This window comes from Bos taurus, chromosome 22, assembly GCF_002263795.3.
Source record: "Bos taurus isolate L1 Dominette 01449 registration number 42190680 breed Hereford chromosome 22, ARS-UCD2.0, whole genome shotgun sequence".
Classification (NCBI taxonomy): Eukaryota; Metazoa; Chordata; class Mammalia; order Artiodactyla; family Bovidae; genus Bos; species Bos taurus.
The window spans coordinates 10,588,934-10,611,618 of NC_037349.1; the positions used below are offsets into that span (position 1 = coordinate 10,588,934).

The 22,685-nt window shown below is 47.0% G+C and overlaps 1 protein-coding gene across 5 annotated transcripts in view; it reads left to right on the forward strand.

The window, feature by feature from the left end:
* The first annotated feature begins 550 nt into the window (after positions 1-550).
* Positions 551-22,685, forward strand: part of TRANK1 (tetratricopeptide repeat and ankyrin repeat containing 1) — a 98,388-nt gene continuing 76,253 nt past the window's right edge. For 3 of the 5 annotated variants that reach the window (XM_002696940.6, XM_059879977.1, XM_024983139.2), the window contains exon 1: positions 2,119-2,526. In XM_002696940.6, the coding sequence (XP_002696986.3) occupies positions 2,504-2,526 (23 nt within the window). In that variant the 5' untranslated portion in view covers positions 2,119-2,503. Of the gene's footprint in view, positions 1,907-2,118; positions 2,527-2,720; positions 5,225-22,685 lie in introns of those variants that run through there. The other 2 variants (XM_024983138.2, XM_059879976.1) reach the window with 2 other exon arrangements.

Sequence of the window (22,685 nt, forward strand, 5' to 3'; positions counted from 1 at the left end):
AGTTGGCAAAAAAAAAAAAAAAAAAAAAAAACAACCACACCAGAGACAGAGAGACATGCTGGAAGAAGTTGCAAGGGCCTTTTCTAAATGCAGAACTGGAAGATGTTGGGGAAACGAAGAAAGGATATGTCAAGTTTCTTAAAAGTGAAAGGACCAATGATGTCTGGGAAACGGCAAACACCTTCAATGATTTGGAGACTAACATTGTTTCCCAAATTTGCCCCATGTTGTTCTCACCAGGGGGCTTCCCTGGTGGCTCAGGAGTAAAGAATCTACTTGCAATGCAGGAGACTCAAGTTCAATCCCTGGGTCAGGAAGATCCTCTGGATGGAGAAGAAAATGGCAACCCATTCCAGTATTCTTGCCTGGGAAATCCCATGGATAGAGGAGTCTGGCAGGCTACAGTCCACGTGGTTGCCAAAGAGTTGGACAGGACTTGGCGACTAAACCACCACCACCATAGTCACCAGGGGAGCTTTTAAAAATCCTGGGCTCATATCATACCCCATACCAATTAAAACAGATTAAGTAGGAGAAGGGGCTAGACATCAAACATTTCTTTTATTTTGCCCTCCGTTCACCCCTCCCACTACAGGCCTGAAGGATCATAGCTCTTCAACCCAGGCCCTCTGTAGTGAACGTTCAGAGTCCTATCCACTGGACTGCCAGGGAATTCCCTGATATCAGTATTTTTGAAAGACCCTCAGATGATTCCAGTGTGCAGTCAAGTCATGGAACCACTGGGGTAGAGTGTGTATGAGGAGGCTAAGCCTGGAAGGGTAGGGTAAAATTGTGAAGGTCTCAAGTGCCCAGTTGCTAAAGGGCAATAGAGGTGCCATCAACAGTTTTTGAACTGTATGTGATGCAGTGCGGTATCTGGAGAGATTAATGCACAGAAGAAATGGGAGGAGGTGAGATTGCAGAAGCACAGAGAACACTGGCTAGACTGATAGGCTACTTCTTGACTCAGAAGAAGTACCATAGGCTGTGTGCGTTAGGTGTGGCCAGTTCAGTTCAGTGGCTCAGTTGTGTCCGGCACTTTGTGACCCCGTGACTTCAGCACGCCAGGCTTCCCTGTCCATCACCAAATCCCGGAGCCCACTCAAACTCATGTCCATCACGTCGGTGATGCCATCCAGCCATCTCATCCTTTGTCTTCCTCTTCTCCTCCCGCCTTCAATCTTTCCCAGCATCAGGGCCTTTTCCAGTGAGTCAGTTCTTCGCATCAGGTAGCCAAAGCATTGGAGTTTCAGCTTCAGCATCAGTCCTTCCAATGAATATTCAGGACTGATTTCCTTCAGGATTGACAGGTTGGATTTCCATGCAGTCTAAGAGACTTTCAAGAGTCTTCTCCAACACCACAGTTCAAAAGCATCAATTCTTCCGGGCTCTGCTTTCTTTACAGTCCAACTCTCACATCCATAGGTGTGTCCATGGGTCACCAAATCTTCCTTGCCTCATTGAAAACTCTACTATTCCTCTGGTTCAAGCCCCGCGAGATCCCTCGGTTGTAATGCTCCCCTAGACGGGTGTAAGAACCACCAGGAGGCAGTGTAGGCCCCAGTCGGCCCAAGGGAGAGCTGCAGGCTCCGCTCTCTGATTGGGCCAAATCCCCAGCGTGGAGGAAAGGGATCCCAGTTCCGGAGAAGTTGAGGACCAAGCAGAGGTGGTGGGTAGGAGGCTGTGCAGATTGTTGCGCCAGGGAAATGCAGTCTGAGGTCGTCCTAACCGCCCCCCAACTCCTTCGGGGACCACTGCCCTTCCAGGAGGTTCCTTTCTATTCCCTCCTGCAGTGAGAGGGTCACTCCTCCACCGGCGCCATGAGCATGCCGGTGAGCGTCAAGATGTCGGGGGCCTTGCCGGCTTCTTTCCACCAGCACCCCTAGAATGGAAGGCCGAGCACCCAGTAAGTACTCCATGTCCAAGATAAGACTCAACCGGGGCAGATAGGAAGTGGAGGTGATGGGCACGAGGCGCATCTACCCCGGGCTTGCCCCCCTAGTTTCTTTGTTGGAGGGGACGAGAGGTCCGGGGGCGGGGCTCAAGGCCATTGGCTGACCATTTCCTGTCTCCCGGACAATCGCGGCGGCCTAGCTAGGGTGAGAAGTCACCGTGACCAAAACCTGTCGGAGGGGGCTGTGCGCGCGCCCGGTCCCTCGAGGTGCACGGCTCGAAGCACTCGTTTTTCCAAAGGTGGCCGAGAGCAACCCCATTGGAGCGCTCGCCCGCGAGATGGGAGACATCGAAGCGCCTCTTTAAAACACACGATGACAAACACCCCCTCCCACCCAGCGGCGACGTGCACGTGACAATTTTCGGGCCCTCGCAACTACGTGGAAACTTGGAATAGGTCTGCGGCTGCATACAGCCGGGCGCCGGGGTCTCTGCGCCCCCGCCCCGCTCGTCGCAGCGGAGGGGGCCGAGCTACCGCGAGCAGGCGACCCCGCCCGCTGAGTCCGTCCCCGGGGAAGCGGCTCCCGAGGCGGCAGCGGCGGCGCGGGCCATGTGGGACGCGCGGGTAACTAGGTGCGTAGAGGCGCAGGACGCGCGGGGGGCGCCTCCGGCCTTCAGCCGTGCCTCTTTCCGGCGGGAGGGAGGCGGCCGCGCGCTGGGGCCGGCGTCCCCCGAGGCCGCAGCGGGGCAGGCGGTCCCTGCGCTCATCTAGGTGCAGACGCGGGCCTGTTGCGCGGGGTCCGGCGCGGGGTGGAGGTGGGGGGCTGCTCCGGGATTCCTGGCGCCTGGGGAAGGGGCGCGCGTTGCGACAGGACTGCGGCGGCGCGCGGCCTGCCACGTCCCCAACCCGGCACCAAATCTGCGGCTCCGGGGCCCGCCTCCCGCCTCCTCCGGTAGATCCCAGGGCAGCGAATGTTAAGACCAGCGGACGCGCCCGCGGGGCACGCGTCGGACTGGCCGGCGCCCGGGCGCGGGCCGGGATTTGCCGGGACCTTAGGGGAGTGCTGGCCGCTTCCTAGCTGGAGGAGGTTGGCGAATCCAGCCCCGAGCAGGCCTCTTCCCCAGCCCGCCCGATCGTGAGCTGGGCTTTCCTCAGGCCCACCGTCCTCGGCCAGAAGAGTTGGGAGGAGGGGATAGCACTAAGGGCCCGGGGTTCAGAGGCGGAGTCCCAAAAGCCCAGGCTTCTGCTTCCGAGCGTTTGCATATGCGGGCTCGGAGTCTGGAGCCTGGAGCCTGGAGCCTGGGAGATGCACTCCGCCCCCTCGCCGCACACCTACTGGGAGCCCGGAGCATTAGCCACCTGGCTGAAACTGCCTTTCTGCAGCCCGATTCCCGGCTAGGGGCGTTTCTAGGAGTCTGCAAGCTTTGGTTCATACTAGGCAAAATTTTGTAGAAGGCAATGGCACCCCACTCTAGTACTCTTGCCTGGAAAATCCCATGGACGGCGAAGCCTGGTGGGCTGCAGTACATGGGGTCGCAAAGAGTCGGGCACTACTGAGCGACTTCACTTTCACTTTTCACTTTCATGCATTGGAGAAGGAAATGGCAACCCACTCCAGTATCCCAGGGACAGAGGAGCCTAGTGGGCTGCTGTCTATGGGATCGCACAGAGTCGGACACGACTGAAGTGACTTTAGCAGCAGGCAAAATTTATCGGGAGATGTACAATTTGCCAAAAAAAAAAAATTTTTTTTAAGAGGAGCGAGAAAGGGGTGGGCTCTGAGGTTTCTAGTCCCCAGTCCAGTTGTTGACCTAATCAGTCCTTTACGTGGGAGGAAAGCAGGGAGCCCAGGGCCTTCAGCACCCAGGTTCAGCCCCTGCCTGGCGCTGAGCTTCCCAAGTGCCAGGCACCTTTCTGAGGCAAGACTGTTACCCGGATGGCTTGGTCTTTTGTGGATTATCCTGTTTTGTGCTTTATAGAAAGTACTACCCTGGAGGAGAGTCAGAAGTTTCAATTGTTTTGCAGCCATCTCTGTTTTGTACAGTTGCAGGATGGATGCATGAGCTCTGAGTACCCTCTGCCGGCCTTTGTATCCTCCACAGGAGATGGAGGGGGAATGGGTGTATGGGGGCATCTGTCCCCAGGGTCAGATCCCACTGCTTCCAGCCTATAAGCTTCTGTCTTTTCCTGACCGAGATCCACAATAGAGATCCGCACCCAGGCACATGCATATATCAGTGTAAAACTCCAAGAAGAGCGCCGTGAGTGCTAAGTCGATTCACTCATGTGGGAGTTTCTGTGAACCCGTGGACTGTAGCCTGCCAGGGTCCTCTGACCATGGGATTTTCCAGGCAAGAACACTGGCTGGAGTAGGTTGCCATGCCCTTCTCCAGAGGAGTTCCCCCACTCAGGGATCCAACGGTGTCTCTTATTTTCTTTACCACTAGTGCCATCTGGGAAGCCCCCAAGAAGAGCCTCACAGGATATTTACACTCTACGGAGTGAGGACAGTGATATTTTCTATTCTATTCCATATTCTGTTTTGTTTTTTTTTTTAACCTAGTCATAATCTGTTAACTTGGTTTGATCACTGACTAATCAGTCCGCAGTGGCAAGTGTAAGCTTCTTTGAGGCACCCCCAGAGAGGTGGAGGAGAGTATCCATATTTCCCTGGGAACTAAGTCTGGAAGGGATGAATTGGTTTAGGAGACATGAAGGAAGCTGAGATTCAAACTTGAGTAAGGAGAGTACTAGAGGTTGTGGCTGCAAAGGCAGGCTGAAGGATGCTTCTGGTTCCTCTGGTTCCATCTGTCTGGCCCCACCAGGCTTTCTGCCTCCCAGGAGCCCAGTGAATGGGTGGGGCCTCCTGTGAGTGCTGGGGAGGTAGCAGAGGAACGGCTTCTTGCCATTGTCTTTTTTTTTTTTTTTTTTGAGTAAGCAGGAAGGAGAATGCTGAAAGGCTGCCAGGAGCCCTGGATTCATACATTCCAAAGGGGACTCTTTTAAGTCTCTGCACACAATTTCACAACGGGGTCAGCAGCAGGGCAGTGAACATTTTATAGATGAAGAAGCTGAGGCTCATCACCTGGTAGTCGTTACAGCTAATTAGTAGTAGATCTGGCCTTAGACACCCACTCTCTCAGGGACCGAAAAGAGACTTGATGGAATTCTTCAACGTCTCTTTGTTGATCGGTTCTTTTTTCCTGCACTTGCTACCAAAGGCCCGTTGCTATGCTGTGTACCCTCTTAGTATTTTATTTTTGCTTCTTGGGATGAAGATTCTGTTAGCGGGCAAAATAGAGCACGTGAGCCTCTGTCTAGGTGGGAAAGGTAAGTGACCTTGAGGATGCTCTTAAAAACTGAAGTGGGGTTGGGTTGTGGGCCTCTGGTCATTGTCCTGGGTGTGGCAGTGCTTTCCTTGGCCTCCAAGAACAATTCCATTGCCTTTCCAGACAGAAAAGTGGAGCTGACCGATTGGCGCCCTGCCTCTGGGTTTCCAGGCACTGACACAGCTGACCGTGTCTCATAACTTTTGTAACAAGTTTCCTTGAAGTGTAGCCTGAGTTTCTTAAGGCCCAGAAATCTTTGTTTGGACACATCTTTATAAGAAGGAAGAACTAGGGGGAAATGGACAGTCTCTTTAGCAAAGATGACTCTTTATGTTACCACTGAGATCTATGGTGGGACAGTGGCAAGGGTGGAGAGAACATTTGGTTTTAAACTTTATTTTTTTTTAATTTTTGGCTTCACTGTGCGACTTGCAGGGTCTTAGTTCCCTGACCAGGGAATGAACCCACACCCTCAGCAGTGAAAGCATGTAGAGTCCTAACCACTGGACCACTGGGGAACTACACACTGCTATATTTAAAATTGGTAACCAACAAGGACCTACCGCATAGCACAAGGAACTCTGCTCAATGTTATGTGGCAGCCTGGATGGGAGGGGAGTTTGGGGGAGAATGGATGTATATCACTGAGTCCCTTTGCTGTTCACCTGAAATACCTCAATACAAAATTTTAAAAAGGCAAAATAAGAAACTTTAAAAAAAGGTATTGAAGCAGGTAAACAGACATCTTTCGAACCCCAAAATGTCGCAATGCCCAAACCAAGATCAGTATTCTTCCCTTCGGTCACTAAGGTTGTCCATTTTGCCTGATCAGACATTTTTCTTTGTCTCAGATTTCTTAAGTGAGCATTGCTTTGTTTCCTTGATTTTATGGAACATCTGAAAGTGTGACTGAGCCTTACCTGTAAACCCCGACCCAGTTTACCTGAATCAACTCCATCTTTTGCCTGGGCGTTGAACATCAGCATCAGTGCCCACCTGCATCCCCATAGCACATTTGTCTTAGCTTCTTTGAACCTGGTGAGCTGGTGGGACCTCCTATGTGTTTGTCGGAGACAAGCCGAGTCTGGATTTAGCTATTTCTGTTTGAAGTTCTGATGACATCTAGATTGAGATGTTTTTATCTTGTAAGTGCTGAGTCCTCCTGTCAATGAAAAGAAAGATTGCTGACCTTAGAAAACGGTGATGACCTTTTGAAGGTGCAGGGGTAGAAAAGTGTTCCCTTCTTTCCTTTTATGTTCTTTGGCTGGTTCTAATAATTAAAATTGACACAAGGGATTAACAGGAGAAAAGCAAATTTAATTTCCTACATATGGGTGCGCCATAAAAATATGAGACTCAAAGAAGTCTAACTGATTCAGGAAGCTTTTATGCCTTTTAGGCAAAGAAACAAGGAGCTTTGACAAAGGGGCTTGGGCTTGGGGTAATAAACTGGTGAAAAAATAATAAGGTTTGTTTACACAGCTCTCTCACCCTAAATTCTCTATCTCTGCTGATAAGGATGCCTCCTACCCTTCTGGTACAGAGAGGGTGCCTTTCCCATGGGAAATTTATTTTTTGCTTTCAGAGGGGGAAGGAGGGTCAGAGTGTCCTTTTCGCACCAGCTGTTTCTCAACTACCTTTGATACAAAATAATAATCACTATGCCAGAGTGGCACATTATAGGGTAGCATGTTCAGAGGAAACCAGGCCATTTGGGGGGAAGCTGCACAACAGAAAATATAGAGAATTACCGCACTCTACTGAGTAGTTTGAGTTACTGTGAAAAGTACTTGGATCACAAGTGTCAACTGGGATGAGCTTCGTGTCCAGCTGCGGTCCCTGGGGATCTCGCCTGTGATCACCCTTGGATCACCTCATCCATTGTCCATCAGGGTCCACTCTACCTCGAGCCTCAAAAATTGGTAACTTCGAAGGCTCACTGGCGTCTGGAGTCTGAACCCACTGTCCAGTTACTAAGGGTCTCTGTAATGTGGACTCAGATTTTGTCTCTAATATACCCTCTGTTCTCCCGTCAGCGTCTTACCTGGTCTTGCCACTTTTTGCTCTCTCGTTTTCCAAGGCAGTTGTGCTCCTCACATACCAGAGGGCCAGTATACCTCATATCCTGGCCGATGGAGGATTTAAGCACGTGAGACCTAGGCACTGCTAACGGGGGCAGAACAGAGTCAGTGCCGGGCAGCCCAGGGAGAAAGGGTGAGTGGACATGCAGACAAGCCTTCCAGAAGGGTTCCCAGCTCCTGAATCCTCCATCCCTGGACGAAGTCTGGGAGGTAAGCTTTGTGCTACGCCCAGACGGATGGAGGGCACTTCCAGCAGGCCGGATTGAGGGGCGCCGGAGAAGAGAGGGTCATTCCAGATAAAGGGGGCAGCTTGTTATGAAGAATAATGACGAGCACCATTTCCTTGTATACAAACACGTCACGAGGACGTGTGTAGAGGTTCTACTAGGTGAGCGTAGCCGCTGGTTCACCCCACCTGGAATGGTCCTCTTGGACTGGGCACGTGCAGGAGGCCATGAGGAAGGAGGTGGGCAAATGTCTTTTAACAACTCCCAGATAAATAGGTTTTAGAGATCTAGTTAACTCACAGCATAATGATAATAGCCAACAACATTGTATTATAAACCGCAAAGTTGCCAAGAGACTAGATCTTAATTTTTCCCATTACAAAAAAGAAATGATACTTGTCTGTCATCATAGAGGTATTAGCTAATGCTATGGTGGCAAGCATATTGAAACAGATAAATATAAAATCAACACCTTGGGGACTTCCCTGGTGGTCTGCTGGTTGGGACTCCGGCTTCCAATGCAGGGGATGTGGGTTTGATCCTTGGTTGGGGAGGTAAGAGTCCCACATGCAGCGAGGCTAGGCCAAAAGAGTAAAAAAACTGTAAAAAAAAATCAACTCACTGCACACCTTAAACTTACAAAAGGTTATATATCAATTATATTTAAACAATATTGTTTTATGAAAGAGGAAAAAAGAAAAATGGTGAGCAAAAAGTCTTGTATGCTAAACCAATATAATATGCTACCTTGTATGCTTCCAATATGGGCTTCCCAGGGGGCTCAGTGAGTAAAGAATCTACCTGCAGTGCTGGAGATGCAGGAGACGCGAGTTCAATCCTTGTGTTGGGAAGATCCCTTGGAGGAGGGCATGGTGACCCACTCCAGTATTCTTGCCTGGGGAATCCCAAGGACAGAGGAGCCTGGCGAGCTACAGTCCGTTAGGGTCGCAAAGAGCTGGACACGACTGAAGCGGCTTAGCCCTCGTGCATGCTACCGATAGTTGACTTTGTGCCTGGCTCTGTGTTAAATGCCTTTCGTGTATTATTTATTCCTCGGAGAAATACTGTAAGCAATGCCCGTTTTACAGGTCTCTCTGCCCCCGAGTGTGAGCTTCATGAGGGCAGCAGAGACGTGGGTCTCTGCACATGTCCTGGCATCTAGCAGAGGGCCTGGCACACAGAAGGTGCTCAATGCTTGCTGACTGGCTGAGGAAAGAGGAAGTCCAGTCATAGAGGTGACTCCGGCCGTGTTGAGCGTTAAAGAAGCTGAAGGTGAGGGTTAGGGAATTGGCTGTCTGACCCCAGGCCTGGCATAGCCCCAGTGGGACTGGATCCCAGGGTTGTGGACTTGGTCTTTTGTGAGGAGGAGGCACGCTTGTCCTCCCTGTGGGGCTGGCCCCAGCCTTGTGACTGCAAAGCTGTGTGACTGGGAAGGGGCCAGATGAATTTGGGATCATGTGGTTACAACAGGGAGAAGGCTGGAAAGGTAAGTTGAAGGATGTGTGTGTGTGTAAACAGCTTTGTATTTTATTTAGAAGGCTGGGAAAACGGATGGCTGTCTTTTCAGCCTGGCCAAAGTTCACACTTTTTTCAAGACCAAGGGCAAAACCCTGTGTTTCAGGAACCTGTCAGCTGGTGCTAGAACTTCGGAGGGACTCAGATCTCCCCAGCGTTGCTAAGGTACCTCCCTTTGAGGAGGTGCCTTTCAGGGACCCTGTCTGGGGGAGACTCTTATTTAGGGGAGCTCCTGGGCACCTCTGGACCCTTCCCAGGCCCCAGTGGATGGTGTTTCAGGCTCTCCACTGGTTTGTCTTGCCTTTCAGAGGGGTGGGAGGAGGAACAGAGGCCATTAATCTGCATCTAAAATGTTACAGGGTCCTAGGTAGCTCAGCGGTAAAGAATCCACCTACCACGCAGGAGACATGGGTTTGATCCTTGGGTCGGGAAATCCCACAGAGAGTAGCATGGAGGGCTGCAGTTCAGGGGGTTGCAAAAGTTGGACACAACTTAGCAAATGAAGAGCAGCAGCAGCAAAATATTACAGAGGGGCCTGGGAAGGGGTGTGGAGCGGAGCCCGCCTGGGCTGACCTTTGTTCTAGGGCTGTCGTGGGGTGGGGGTGGGGCTGTGCCTTCCTTGGGGCTGCTCCCACTTCACAACCATCCGTAGCTCCCAGGTGCTCTGAGGGAGAGTGGGAAGCCCAAATACCGGGACTGTGGCAGTAGCTGGGCCGCCTGGATTTAGCACAGATCCTGAGTCAAGACTTCCGAGCAGCCTGTGCGTGCCCCTGTGGAACACCCTCTTTGGTCTTCAGGCAGAGTCCGGAATGCCAACTTTTCAGGGTCACTGTTTTGGGCATTCGATTTTCATTTTCAAAGCCACCCTTTCTGTTTTCCCCAGTCCCCTGACCCTTTCTTCACTTAACCTCTCAGGGTGTTGTGAACACAGATTTTGGTATCAGACTTAGGTTTGTGCCTTGTTTAGAGACGTCCCTTTTCTTCGATTAAACCCGTTTCTGGACCTGTAAAACTGGGATCATAATTATACCTTCCTCACTGGCACTGTTAGGAACAATTTGATGATAGAATGTCTGAGAAGGGCTTAGCACAGGGCCTGGCGTGGAATAAGTGCTTGGTGAATTTTACCTGTTATCATGCAGCTACCCAGGACTGCCCTCATCCAGATAGTACAGTGCAAACAGGCCAGTCTGTGGCACACACAGGAGAAACTGGCCACCACAGGGAGGGGGGTCTCCTTATGGCCTTCCTCTTTGGGGGTCAAGTGATTAAGACTCCACTTCTGAGCCAGGAGTTGAGATGTATCCTTCTCGGCCCTTCAGCAATATTTCCAGTGCCCTGGTGGTTTTAGAGACTTGGAACATTTGCCTTTCATTTCACCTGCACACTATCCAATACTAAAATGTGCCCAAAAGCTCTTAGCTTGTCCTTCCTTAGAGAATGAACTTCTTTAATCTGAGTTTACATTCTTTCTTGTCTTTTTTTTTTTTTGGAGTTAAAAGATTCCGTCTCTTGTGAAATTATGCAGACAGCAGATGGCACACATTTATTTATTTTTTAAGATGGTACACTTAAAAAAAATTCTGATTTGGCAAATCAAGGAGTTGGCAACCTTATTTAGGCTCCCTTTGATTTCTTTCCTGTGTGTGCAAATGTTACTGTTGGTCAAAAAAAAAAAAAAAAATCTAGGAGTCACTGATTTATAGGATTATTCTTTGCTGTTAGCATTTTTCAGTGCCTGGCACTGTCATATCACAGGTGACATGTGGCCCTGTTTGCTGACTTTTGGATTTTCAACAGGTGCTTATAAATTTGGGTCATCTTTCTCCTTGGTTTTCCCCCAATAACCAACAGCTTTGGCAGTATGATCTTGGTTGTTTTTGATTTGTACTTTGTGTGGTTGGCTTTTCTTAACATTTGTGTCTTGTTGTAAAATTTAGTTTGTGCCTTAAGAGTTCAGTCTACGGGGGAGAGCAGAAAAACAGTGGCTAGCATGGAGCTTTTGAGACCTAGCACAGGGCCTGAAATACTGAGACTGTGGGGGAAATATATTTAATATGTTGAAAACTGGTTAGGTCCTAACTCAGGGCCCTAAGCGGTTTTAAAAGCTACACACACAGGGCCTGGGCAGAAATGTTAACAGCAGCAGGGCTGACTTTAGCTGGGGTGAGCGCGGCAGGTGACAGGTTTGCTGGGGTTCAGAGTGTCAGTGGGGGAGGAGGACCACAGGTCTGAAAGTCCTTTGGAACGTCTATGGAAATTGTGCTTGAGAGGAGGTGGGGGTGGGGCCTCAAGACCCTGGAGGGCTTTTGTAACCAGGGCGCAGCCTGTTATCTGATGGATCCAGGGATGTCTCACTGATGGTGATAAAGAAGTTGAGCAGGAGCTGGGTGACTCTGAGGTGTGCGTGTGTGTGCCTAGTCACTCAGTCGTGTCCAACTCTTTTGCAACCCCATGGGGTGTAGCCCCCTAGGCTCCTCCGTCCATGGGATTTCCCAGGCAAGAATACTGGAGTGGGTTGCCATTTCCTTCTCTAGGGGATCTTTCTGACCCAGGGATTGAACCTCAGTCTCCTGTGTCTCCTGCATTGGCAAGTGGGTTCTTTACCACTGCTCCACCTGGGAAGCCCCTTAGTCTGGGGCAAGGAGAGCTAATAACAAAGATGGGGAGGATGTGTCCAGAGGGTGTGTGTGAACCCAGCTTGGGGATGGCTGTTCTGGGACCTGCATGCCTCTTAGGGGAGACAGAGCTGAGGGTGAGGTGGGGAACAGGTGACTTGCACTGGGCTGCTATAGGGCACTTTGAGTGTTAATGCTTGGATGCACAGATTCATTCTGGCTCAAGTGTTTGTTATGCAAACAGAATGGCACACAGGACTCATCTGGGGTGTGAATGTGTGGCCACCTAGAAAGAATGATGCCGAAATCATTCTGAAGCCTCATCAGGCCCTGCAGGAAGGAATACTGTGATCAGAGGGCTGGGTGGGAGGGTGGGGGGAGGCAGAACCCCTGATAGGGAGCTGTGTCTAATGTGAAGTTGTAGAGAGGGGGGGAATAGGCACTAGTCAATGAAAGAAAAATTGCCAAGGACTTGGGCAAAAGGTGGAAGGTTCTGGAAGGCTGCTACTGTCTTTGGCAACCAGGGAAGGGGCAAGGAGCTTGTGGGCCTCAGAGGCAGGGAAATGTGGGGTTGTAGGGCCCCAGAAGGCCCTCCTTCTGCCCCTCCTTTCTCTGGGTAAAGGTACCGTTATTTCTCACCGAGAGGGTTTTCTTTTCAGGGTTGGGGTGGGGGATAAGGCTGCGCCCGTCTGGAGCTGCCTACTTGAGTGGGGAACTTTTCCCAAAGTTCCAGTCCAAAACCCCAGGGAAGGGGACTCTCGGGCCTGCAGGTCTGGCACCCAGAGCCCACGTGAGATCCTGGACCCCGCTGCACGCACCTTGGCCTTCCATTCAAAGGAACAATTGCAGGAGAGAAGGATTTGGGTCCATTTTCATACTTGACAGCACTGACCCCTTCCACTCTTCATTCAAGGCCTTGAATCACAGATTTTTCTCAGCTGCTTAACTGACTGGCAATTTCAGAGAACCCCTGTGAAAACAGATCTGAGGGCTATGGTCTTTTCTTCCCTTCCCTCAGAGCTATGTTTTTCTTTTTTTTTTTTAATTCTTATTGGCGTATAGTTGATGCACAATATTGTTAGCTTTCGCTGTACAGCATAGTGAATCAGTTACACACATACGTGTATCCACTCTTTTTTTCAGTCTTTTCCCATATCGATCATTACAGTGTGTTGAGTCGAGTTCCCTGTGCTATACAGAAGGTCATTATTAGTTATCTGTTTTATGTGTGTGTGCGTGCTCAGTCACTTCAGTCGTGTCCAGCTGTTTGTGGACCCTGTGGACTGTAGCCCACCAGGCTCCTCTGTCCATGGGATTCTCCAGGCAAGAATACTGGAGTGTGTTACCATGCCTTCCTCCAGGAGATCTTCCCAACCCAGGGATCAAACCCAGGTCTCCTGCATGTCCTGCATAGCAGGTGGATTCTTTATCGATAAGCCCCTGGGGAAGCCCCATTTTGTGTATAGTAGTCTGTATATGTTAATCCCTATCTCCCAATTTATCCCTCTCCTTCCTTTCCCCCCTGGTGACCATAAGATTATTCTACATCTGTAACTCTGTTTCTGTTTTGTAAATAAATTCATTTGTACCATTTTTAAAAATTCCACACATAAGCGACACCATACAATATTTGTGCTTCTGTGTCTGACTTACTTCACTCTGTATAACCTCAGGGCTGTGTTTTTTAACAAAATATTTTCTCTTTGCTGGGTAAACAAAACAAAGGTTCTGTAAATGTTACAAGGATCACACAGAAATAATGGAGATCTCCATGGCCTGTACCACTAACCTGAACCTTCCTGGATTTTGGGCAACAGTGGGTTCTAGTCCTGGCTTCCCTGCCCACCCACAGGTGCTATAGACCAGGATGCTGGGTGGAGACAGGTATCAGCCTGGATCTCAGCCCTGATACCCCGGTGTGACCGTGGTCGGGCCCCCCAAATCTCTGAGCCTGGGGAGATTTGGCTTAGAGCATTTCCCTTGCTCTGAAAATTTTAGCCCAACCATCTCACTTTCTGAAATCCTTTCTATTTTAGTAATTCTGAGAACATATTCAGAGAGGTATTACCTTCCTAGGTCTGCAGTAAGAAATTGTATGACCACAAACTGGGTGATTTAACAGAAAGCTATTTTCCCATGGTTGAGGAGCATCCTCTCCATTTTTTTCCAGATCTCCCCAGAGATCTCCACTTATTCCTCTCTTAAGTGTCTCTCTAGTGTCTTCTCCCAATAGATCAAATCAGATATATACAAGTACACTAACCTGTCCTCAGACTCTCCAAGTTGTTCTACAAATTGTTCTCCAACTGGCTTTATTCACCTTCGTTGCGTATTTTGACATCTCTTCATTTGGATTTGCCCTATTTATTCTTAACAATGATAGTGTTCTATTCTGAGTGGTACATTCTTTGTATAAATGTCTCCACTTGTTGGGCTCTTGGATTTGTATCCTTTTTGCTTTGACAGACAATGAGGCAATTAATATCCTCATGTCCTTGAATGAAATATGTCTGTAGAATAAATTCCTAGCAGCTGTGTGAAAAGCTTGTGTATTTCTGTAGAGAGAAGCTGTACTACTTAAGTCTTGTCATCAGCTGTGTGTGAGACTGATTCTCCATCCATAATCTTGCTGCTTAGGGTGTTATTAAACTACTTTCTGAGGTTTCTGATGTACAGAAGTTTTAAACGTTTAATGAATTCATGGCTATCACTGTGTGGTTTCTGCTTTTGGTATCATTAGAATGGCCTTCTTAAATGTGAAGATACTTACAATTTTTTATCGCATTAAAGCCTCTCCAAATTTATGTAATTTGAGAATCAAAAATACAGAAAGGTTACAATGAAAAGGTGGGATTAGGTCTCCCTCCTCCACCCCGTACCCCAATAAAGGTAATTTTATTTCTCATGCATCCTTCCAGAATTTCTTTATTCATATATAAGCAAATGCAGATCTATATATTCTTATTTAGCTCTCCCCTCTGTCTTTTAAAATTTTGCACAAAATGGAGTGTAATGTATACACTATCCTGCATTTGCTTTGTGCAAAAATATTTTGCAGATTATCCCAGATCAGGAAATACAAAGCATCTTCACCTTTTTTTTCATCTTCACCCTTTTTTTTTTTCTTTGTTTTTAAAGAAAGTGCATACTTCATTGTGGGGGCAGCTGCACTCTAATTTATTAAACCAGTCCTCTGTTGATGGCCATTCAAGCTCGTCCCAGTCTTTTATTATTATAAACAATTAGACAGTGAATAATGTCATACCATTTCCTGTGTGTGCAATCGGTTTGCAACATTGATTCCCAGAAGTAGAACTACTGGGGCAAAGGCCCTGTGTGTGTGGCACTTGATTAGATCTGACCAGGTTTCCTCCTAGAGCAGTTGAAGATAATCTGAAACCTGTAGCTGTATTTTCTCTTAGGGCTTTTTTTTTTTTCCTCAACGCTTTTTAAAAAATGAGAGATTTGCATCTAAGCAAAGGCACAGATTTTAAGGATCCTGTTCAGTGAGCTTTGATGAGTGTACATACCTGTGTGACCCCACCCCAATCACCGAAAAGAACATTCCATCTCGCAGAAAGTGCTCTTATCCCCCTTTCCAGTCAGTAACCCTGTCTCCTTCCCTGGGTAACCGCTCTTCTGCTTTCTTAGATTTGCCAGTTCTAGAGCATCAGCCAAATAGAATCCCACAGCCTACAGTCTTCTGAGTCGGGCTTAGCATAATATTCTTGAGGTTCTTCACATTGCTGCGTGTGCCAGCCATTGCTTTTCACTGCCCTGGTGTCTTTTTGACACTAGCATTTTTTTTTTCCATCGACTTAGAAGGAATTTTGGTGTATGATGTGTATTCGTTTTCTTTAGCTGCCGTAACAAATGCCCACAAACAGTGGCTTAAAACCATGCAGACGGATAATCTCACAGTCTGTCGGTGAGAAGTCTGGTTCCTGTGGCAGGTTTCACGAGGCTGAAATCAAGATGTTGGCGGCTAGGAGGGTCTGCCCAGAATCCTTTTCTAAGCTCATTTGTGTTGTTGGCAAGATCCAGTTGCTTGCAGCTGTGGGACTGAGGTTCCTGTTACCCGACTATCACCCAGGAGCCTCTCTCTCTTTCCAAGGCCACCTACATCCCTTCCCGTTGCTTCCCCTCCATCTTCGAGGCACGAAGCGATGGGGTTAGTCTTTTTCAGGTTTCACGTCTGCTTCTGCATCTCTCTTGCCTTCCGCTTCTCCAGCATCTTTCTGACTCTAGCCAGATAAGTTTTTCTGCTTTGGAGGGTTAATATAATTAGATTGGGCTCACCTAGATAAGGGCTTCTCTGGAGAAGGAAGTGACAACCCACTCCAGTGTTCTTGCCTGGAAAATCCCATGGACAGAGGAGCCTGATGGGCTACAGTCCATGGGGTCACAAAGAGTCAGACATGACTTAGTGAATGAACACGCACCAGTGTTGTTAGTAGTAAGGAATCTGCCTGCCAATGCAGAAGATGTTAAGAGACGCAGGTTTGATCCCTGCATGGGGAGGATCCCTTGGAGGAGGAAAATACAACCCATAACAGTATTCTTGCCTGGGAAATCCCAATCCATGGAGTCCCAAAAGAGTCAAACACGACTGGGCGACTAAACAATGACGACAACAAAACAGCCTGGATTCTGTCTATTTACAAAGGCCCTTTAGCCACGTCACGTAATGCATTCACAGGTTCTGGTGGTTGGGGCATGGGCATCTTTGGAGTGTGTGTATGTGTGTCTGTTGTTTGGCCTACCAAATACTATGAATTAGAAATTTAACTTCCAGGACTTCCCTGGCAGTCCAGTGGTTAAGACTCCTCACTGCCATTGCAGAGGGCGCAGGTTCAATTCCTGGCCAGGGAACTAAGATCCTGCATGCCAGGCATTGCAGCCAAAAAGAAAAATTAACATCCTTTCCAGATATTGTGCCAGTTTTACCAACGATTCATTCTTTCCCTGTCTATTTTAAGAGCTACCTTTTTCATACATGGAATTCTTTTATATGTCTACTACTGGATATTTTGTTTTGTTCCACTGATCTGCTTGTTTTCATGTTAATATCATACTTTTAAAACTTAGTTGAGTTTTATAAATACATTTAAAAATGTCAGAAAAGATTTTCTCTTTATACTTCTTTTATTAAGAATATTTTGGCTAGTCTGTCCTGTTTATTCTAAGATGAACTTGAGAATTCTTGCATTAATTTCTTTAAATATCATGTTTTTTAATTGGAATTTTTTTGGAAAGTACATTAATTAATTTAGAGAGGATTTGATATTTTGTAATAGTGAATTTTCCCAAACAGAAACATGTTATGGGGAGAGAGGTGGATTGGGAGTTTGGGATTGACATGCACACACTGCTGTGTTTAAAATAGATAACCAACAAGGACCTACTATATATAGCACAGGGAACTCTGCTCAATATTCTGTAATAACCTAAATGGGAAAAGAATTTGAAAAGGAATAGATGCATGTATATGTATAAATGAATCGCTTTGCTATATACCTGAAAGTAACATAACATTGTTAATTAACTACCTGTGCTTAGTCGTGTCCGACTTTTTGCAGCCTCATGGACTGTAGCCCACCAGGCTCCTTTGTCCATGGGGATTCTCTAGGCAAGAACAGTGGAGTGGGTTGCCATGCCCTATGCGTCAATATAAAATAAAACTAAAAAAAGAAACATGTTGTGTATTAAAGTTTAAAATTCAAGACTATCTTTTGAGTAAAGTTTTGTTTGTTTTTTCCACATCAGTCTTGCAATTTTACAAGTGCCAGTGGCTGTTGTTAAAGAGATTAAAAAAAAAAATCCCCCCTGCCCAACCAGGAATTGAACCCTGGCCCTAGCAATAAAAACACCAAATTCTAACCACTGAACTGTCAGAGAATCCCCAAATAAAAGTTTCCATGAGAATTATGTATAGACTTGCATATTTGCTTAATTAAAATTTTTCTTATTACTCTGGTTTTTCTTTGAAAGTCTATGTCTCGTCTCTCAGGTTGGACAGATACAAGGTTGTTGTTTTTAACTGAAGCATAGTTGATTTACATTGTGTTAATTTCTGCTCTACAGCAAAGTGACTAAGTTATATATATATGTATATTCTTTTTCTATTCTTTTCCATTATGGTTTATCACAGGGTATTGAATACAGTTCCCTGTGCTATACAGTAGGACCCTGTTGTTTAGGGTTTTCTGTCCTGTGTTAATTTTTAGCCCATAAACATCAAATTGTAAAGCAATATGAACCTAACTCGGAGAAGGCGATGGCACCCCACTCCAGTACTCTTGCCTGGAAAATCCCATGGACGGAGGAGCCTGGTAGGCTGCAGTCCATGGGATCGTAAAGAGTCGGACACGGCTGAGAGACTTCACTTTCACTTTTCACTTTCATGCATTGGAGAAGGAAATGGCAACCCACTCCAGTGTTCTTGCCTGGAGAATCCCAGGGACAGGGGAGCCTGGTGGGCTGCCGTCTATGGGGTCGCACAGAGTCAGACACAACTGAAGCGACTTAGCAGCAGCAGCATGAACTTATGACCTTCCCAGGAGTCCTATTTCTGCTTTTCTCCTCACAGAGAAATGTTCCATTAAGAATTTAACAAAAAGCATACTTTGAAGTACTGGTTAGTTGCAGGACAAGAGTGAGTCAATCTGAGATGAGTCCAGTCTTAATATGAGCATCAGGGGAAACAGGACTTTCAGTTGGCTGTATCGGCAATTCTGAACAGCAGGGATCAATTGTGGACTGAAACTTCCCTGTCCCCCTCAGACAGAAACCAAGCTGCTTCATAAAATCACGTCAGAACATTTTCTTCATGCTTGCTTTGCAAGGTCAGGAGCAGTTTTGTACACTTGGGTCTTGCTTTTGTGCGTCTTTGCTCTATTTGTTAAGGGAGTGAGTAGGGTGGAAACTTAAGGTTCTGTATTTATGGGAAGTTATGGAGCCATGAGATAATTTTTTAGTCGTACTCCTGTGGGCACTGAACGGAGGATTTGTGGCAACCTGTAAGCCCATGTTCTATGTCAAGATATTGTGTGGAAGTAATTACATGAGGATTGAGCTCCTGATGGCAGGTACTGCTCATCTGTGTATAGTAGATGTTGGATGGGATAGAAAGACAACACAGTGCTCAGAGGTGGGAATAAGACAGCGCAGGAAGTGTGGAAATTGCACCCTTTCCCCCAAGACAAAAAGAAGGAACAGCAAAGAAAGCAAATCGTAGTCCTCAGAATGAGTCCTGACTTTGCATTCTTATCCCGTGCTGTCTGTGCCCACCTTTCTGTGGGAGCAGGAAGGAGTCGGTTTTAAGAATTGCTGTCTCTGCCCTCTGTTTTTGCAGTTGTCTGTACCCCCAGCTTTCCAGAGTTGATCTTGGATTGTTCACTACTTTGAGGATGTTTTGAAAGGGTTTCAATTAAAAAACAAAAACAAAAAAACCCCACCACCAAGAAACAAAAAAAGTAAACAAATTTGCTGTTAAGTTGTTATGTCGTACCCAGATAAGGGACAGAGGAAAAGCCTCTCTCTCTGCCCCTTTCAGCTGCCTGGAGCCCATCTTGTTTGCAGTCTGGCGCCTGTAAGTCAGTTATAGAACTCTTCATGTGTATACACACAATGCAACTATAATGGAGAAGAATTTTTTTTTTAAAGAATATAGATATGTGCATGTATAACCGAATCACTCTGCGGTATACCCGAAACTAATGCAGCACTGTAACAATCAAATATCCTTCAATAAAAGACAAAACAGAATAAAGACACACATACAAAGTGACAGCAGCCCACGCCTGCTTTGTTTTTAACTTGCTAGTTTCAGAACCTCGCCAGTGCATTTGCATTTTTCTTACTTCTGCTTCCTCTGCCAAGCAGCCCTGGCCACCTCCCAACAACTGGACCTTGAATCCTCCTGGGGATATAGTGAAGCTGAGCAAAAGCAGACTCTGCCCCTGTGAAACTGTCTTTACCTTCTGATCGTTTAGCTTCAGCCCCGCTGACAAAGCTGAAAGTGCAGGAGCCTTTCCCGGCAGTCCAGTGGTCAACTTCACCTTCCAGGGTAGGGGTGCTGGTTTGATCCCTGGTCAGGGAGCTAGGGGGTACTAGTGGTAAAGAATCTGCCTGCCAGTGCAGGAGAAATAAGAGGTGCAGGTTCGATCCCTGGTCCGGGAAGATCCCCTGGAGGAGGGAATGGCAACCCACTCCAGTAGTCTCGCTTGGGAAGTCCCATAGACAGAGGAATCTGGAGGTTTATGGTCCATAGGGTAGCAAAGGGTTGGACAGGACTTAGCATGCTTCGCAGCCAAAAACAAAACATAAACCAAAAGCAATATTGTCACAAATTGAATAAAAACTTAAAAAAAACGGTCCACATCAAAACAAACAGAAAAACTGAAAGTGCGGACTGTGATGGATCCATGTGTGGCCCGCCAGTGCCGCACACGGTGGGGTCTGACTGCCGCTCACTGTTTAGCCTCCGCCTGGTTTCTTCAGAGTGGAGTCTCGCCCCCGAAGCCAGTCCACCTAGGCTTGGATTCCAGCACCACCCCTATCCCTGGGACTATGGCAAGGCCCTGAGTGCTCCTCGCCTCAGTTTGCCTATTTGTCAAATGGGGACACAATCCAGCCTACCTCCTGGGGCTTCTGGTAAGAATGAAATGACATGATGAGATTCGTTCTTAGGAGTACTGTCATTACGGTAGGTAATTACCACTGTGTTTAACAGTTTCATCCTATAAATAGACTGCTCACTTGTTAAAAAAAATTCTCGACAGCAGAGCTCTAAGCATTCTGAGGCAGCCATGTAAAGCATTCTTCCCTGTAATGAAGGTGTAACTGTCAATAAATCCTGTTGAGAAGCAAAAAACTTTCATTGTGGTTGGCAATCCCCCTTTCCCTTGTCGTGTGACTGTACCAAGAAAAAGCCAAGATGTAAGGGGATGAAAACATTGGATGTCTACTCATAACATTTAGAGCTCACTTAATTTCTAGAGAAAAATCAGATGTGAATCGTTTTTATTGTAAGTACAGTGGAAACATTTTGTGTTTGAATTCTTTAATTAAGCCCTTAAAGAGTCTCATTTTAATAACATTTATGGTCTGATTATGAAGGTGGCACATTTTCTGGCAATTGGAAATTCAGAAGAGCTCAAGGAGGAAAATTAAAACCCTACCTAATTCCAGTGGTGAGGCTGTTAACATTCTGGCATGTCTTCAGTACATTAGATGTGTTTAAAATTTAATTTGGGATTATGTGCCTTTTTATGTAGCCTCTATCTTTGATTTACTAACGTAGCCTATCATTAAATGTTCTTTTACAACATGACTTTAAAAATAACTGTGTGGTATTCTACCATATGGGTGCTTTACAACTGATTCAAATCCGTTACACATTATGGAATATTTACGGTTATTTCTGGTTTTTCACTGTGGTGAACGTCTATGAGGCTAAGTATATCAGTGATCTAGTATATTTCTCCTGTAAGCCGGATGTGACAGCTCCCACCATTGGGGGTCACTCTTTTAAGTATTTCCTAGTGACCCTTTGCTGTTTTAATTTTTCATTCTTTTGCTACTAGTGATGGTGATCCTGGATATCTACTGTCCATGTATTTAGCAACTACTTGTATCCCTTTGTGAATTTTCTGACTGTGGCCTTACACATTTTGATCAAGTTGATCCTTTCTTGCAGTGAAAAGGTTTTTATAAAAGAGGGGTACCAGAAATTCCCTAGTGGTCCAGTGGCTAAACCCCTGTGCTTTCACGGCTGTGGGCCTGGGTTCGATCCGTGGTTGAGGAACTAAGATCCCACAAGCTACGTGGTGCAGCCAAAAGGAAAAAAAAAGGGGGAGGGATATTAACCCTTTGTCAGTTGTTACAGACATTTCCTATTTCTAGCTGTCCAAAAATGGCCACTTTAAAATTATTTATTTGACGCCTGGCTGGCAATATTTGAAGGAGAAACATATGTTTTCATTCTCTAATCAATTGTATAAACTTTTTCTCATGGTCTCCTCTGTCATCTCTGTATAAATGTGAGTCATAGAATCTAGAGATTATTTAATGCGAAGTCTAGGTGGAATTTTTAATTTTGACTTGTTTAGCAATAACATGCCTCATTCTGGAATAGCTCTGCGTGGTGAATGCAGGAATGCAGTTCAAAAGTCCAGTTAACTCATGGGCTTAAAATAAGCCACCGGGACTTCCCGTTCCCTGTTGGCCCAGTGGCTAAGACTCGGTGCTCCCAATGCAGCAGGCCCGGTTTCGATCCCTGGTTGGAGATACTAGATCCCACACGACAGAACCAAGACCTACCACAGGCAAATAAATATTTTAAAAGGAAAATAAGCCACCACTTCTGTCTGCTTGGCTTGGCTTCCCTGCCTCCCAAACCCCTTGCCAAGGTTTGAAATGATACAAACAACAGGGATTATTCTTTGTACAATGATCGTGCTGGTCAAGAAGGCTTTCGATAGACTGTACTGCCCCCACAGGTGCAGGGCCTATGCAACCACCTGAAGTGTCCTCATTTTTAAGACTTTCCCCACTGCCTTACCTCTCCTTCTGATATCTTGAGAGGAGAAAATTCTATGGGACATCTCTTCTGATCCCCACTTTTCTTTTGGCAATAGCATGTGGCATGCAGGATCGTAGTTCCCTGAACAGGGATCAAACCCATGCCTCCTGCAGTGGAAGCAGTCTTAACCACCAGACCACCAAGGAAGTCCCTGACCCCCACCTTTTCCCTGCCTGCTTGGCAGCTGCTTCTCGAGGCTCTGCGAGGCCTCTCCTGTCCACTACCTTGGTGTAGCAAACACTTCCTGAAGCCCCATCAGGTGGGCAGGGCTCCAGGCCACACCAGAGAGAATCGGTAACAAGCAGCCTCTCTGGGTCTGGCATTCTAATTCATTACACAGCAAATATTTAAGTACCCATTCTGTGCTAGGGCTACCAAATGAATGAAATAGGAGTCATGAAAGGGGTAAGGGCTTCCCAGGGGATGCAGACAGGTA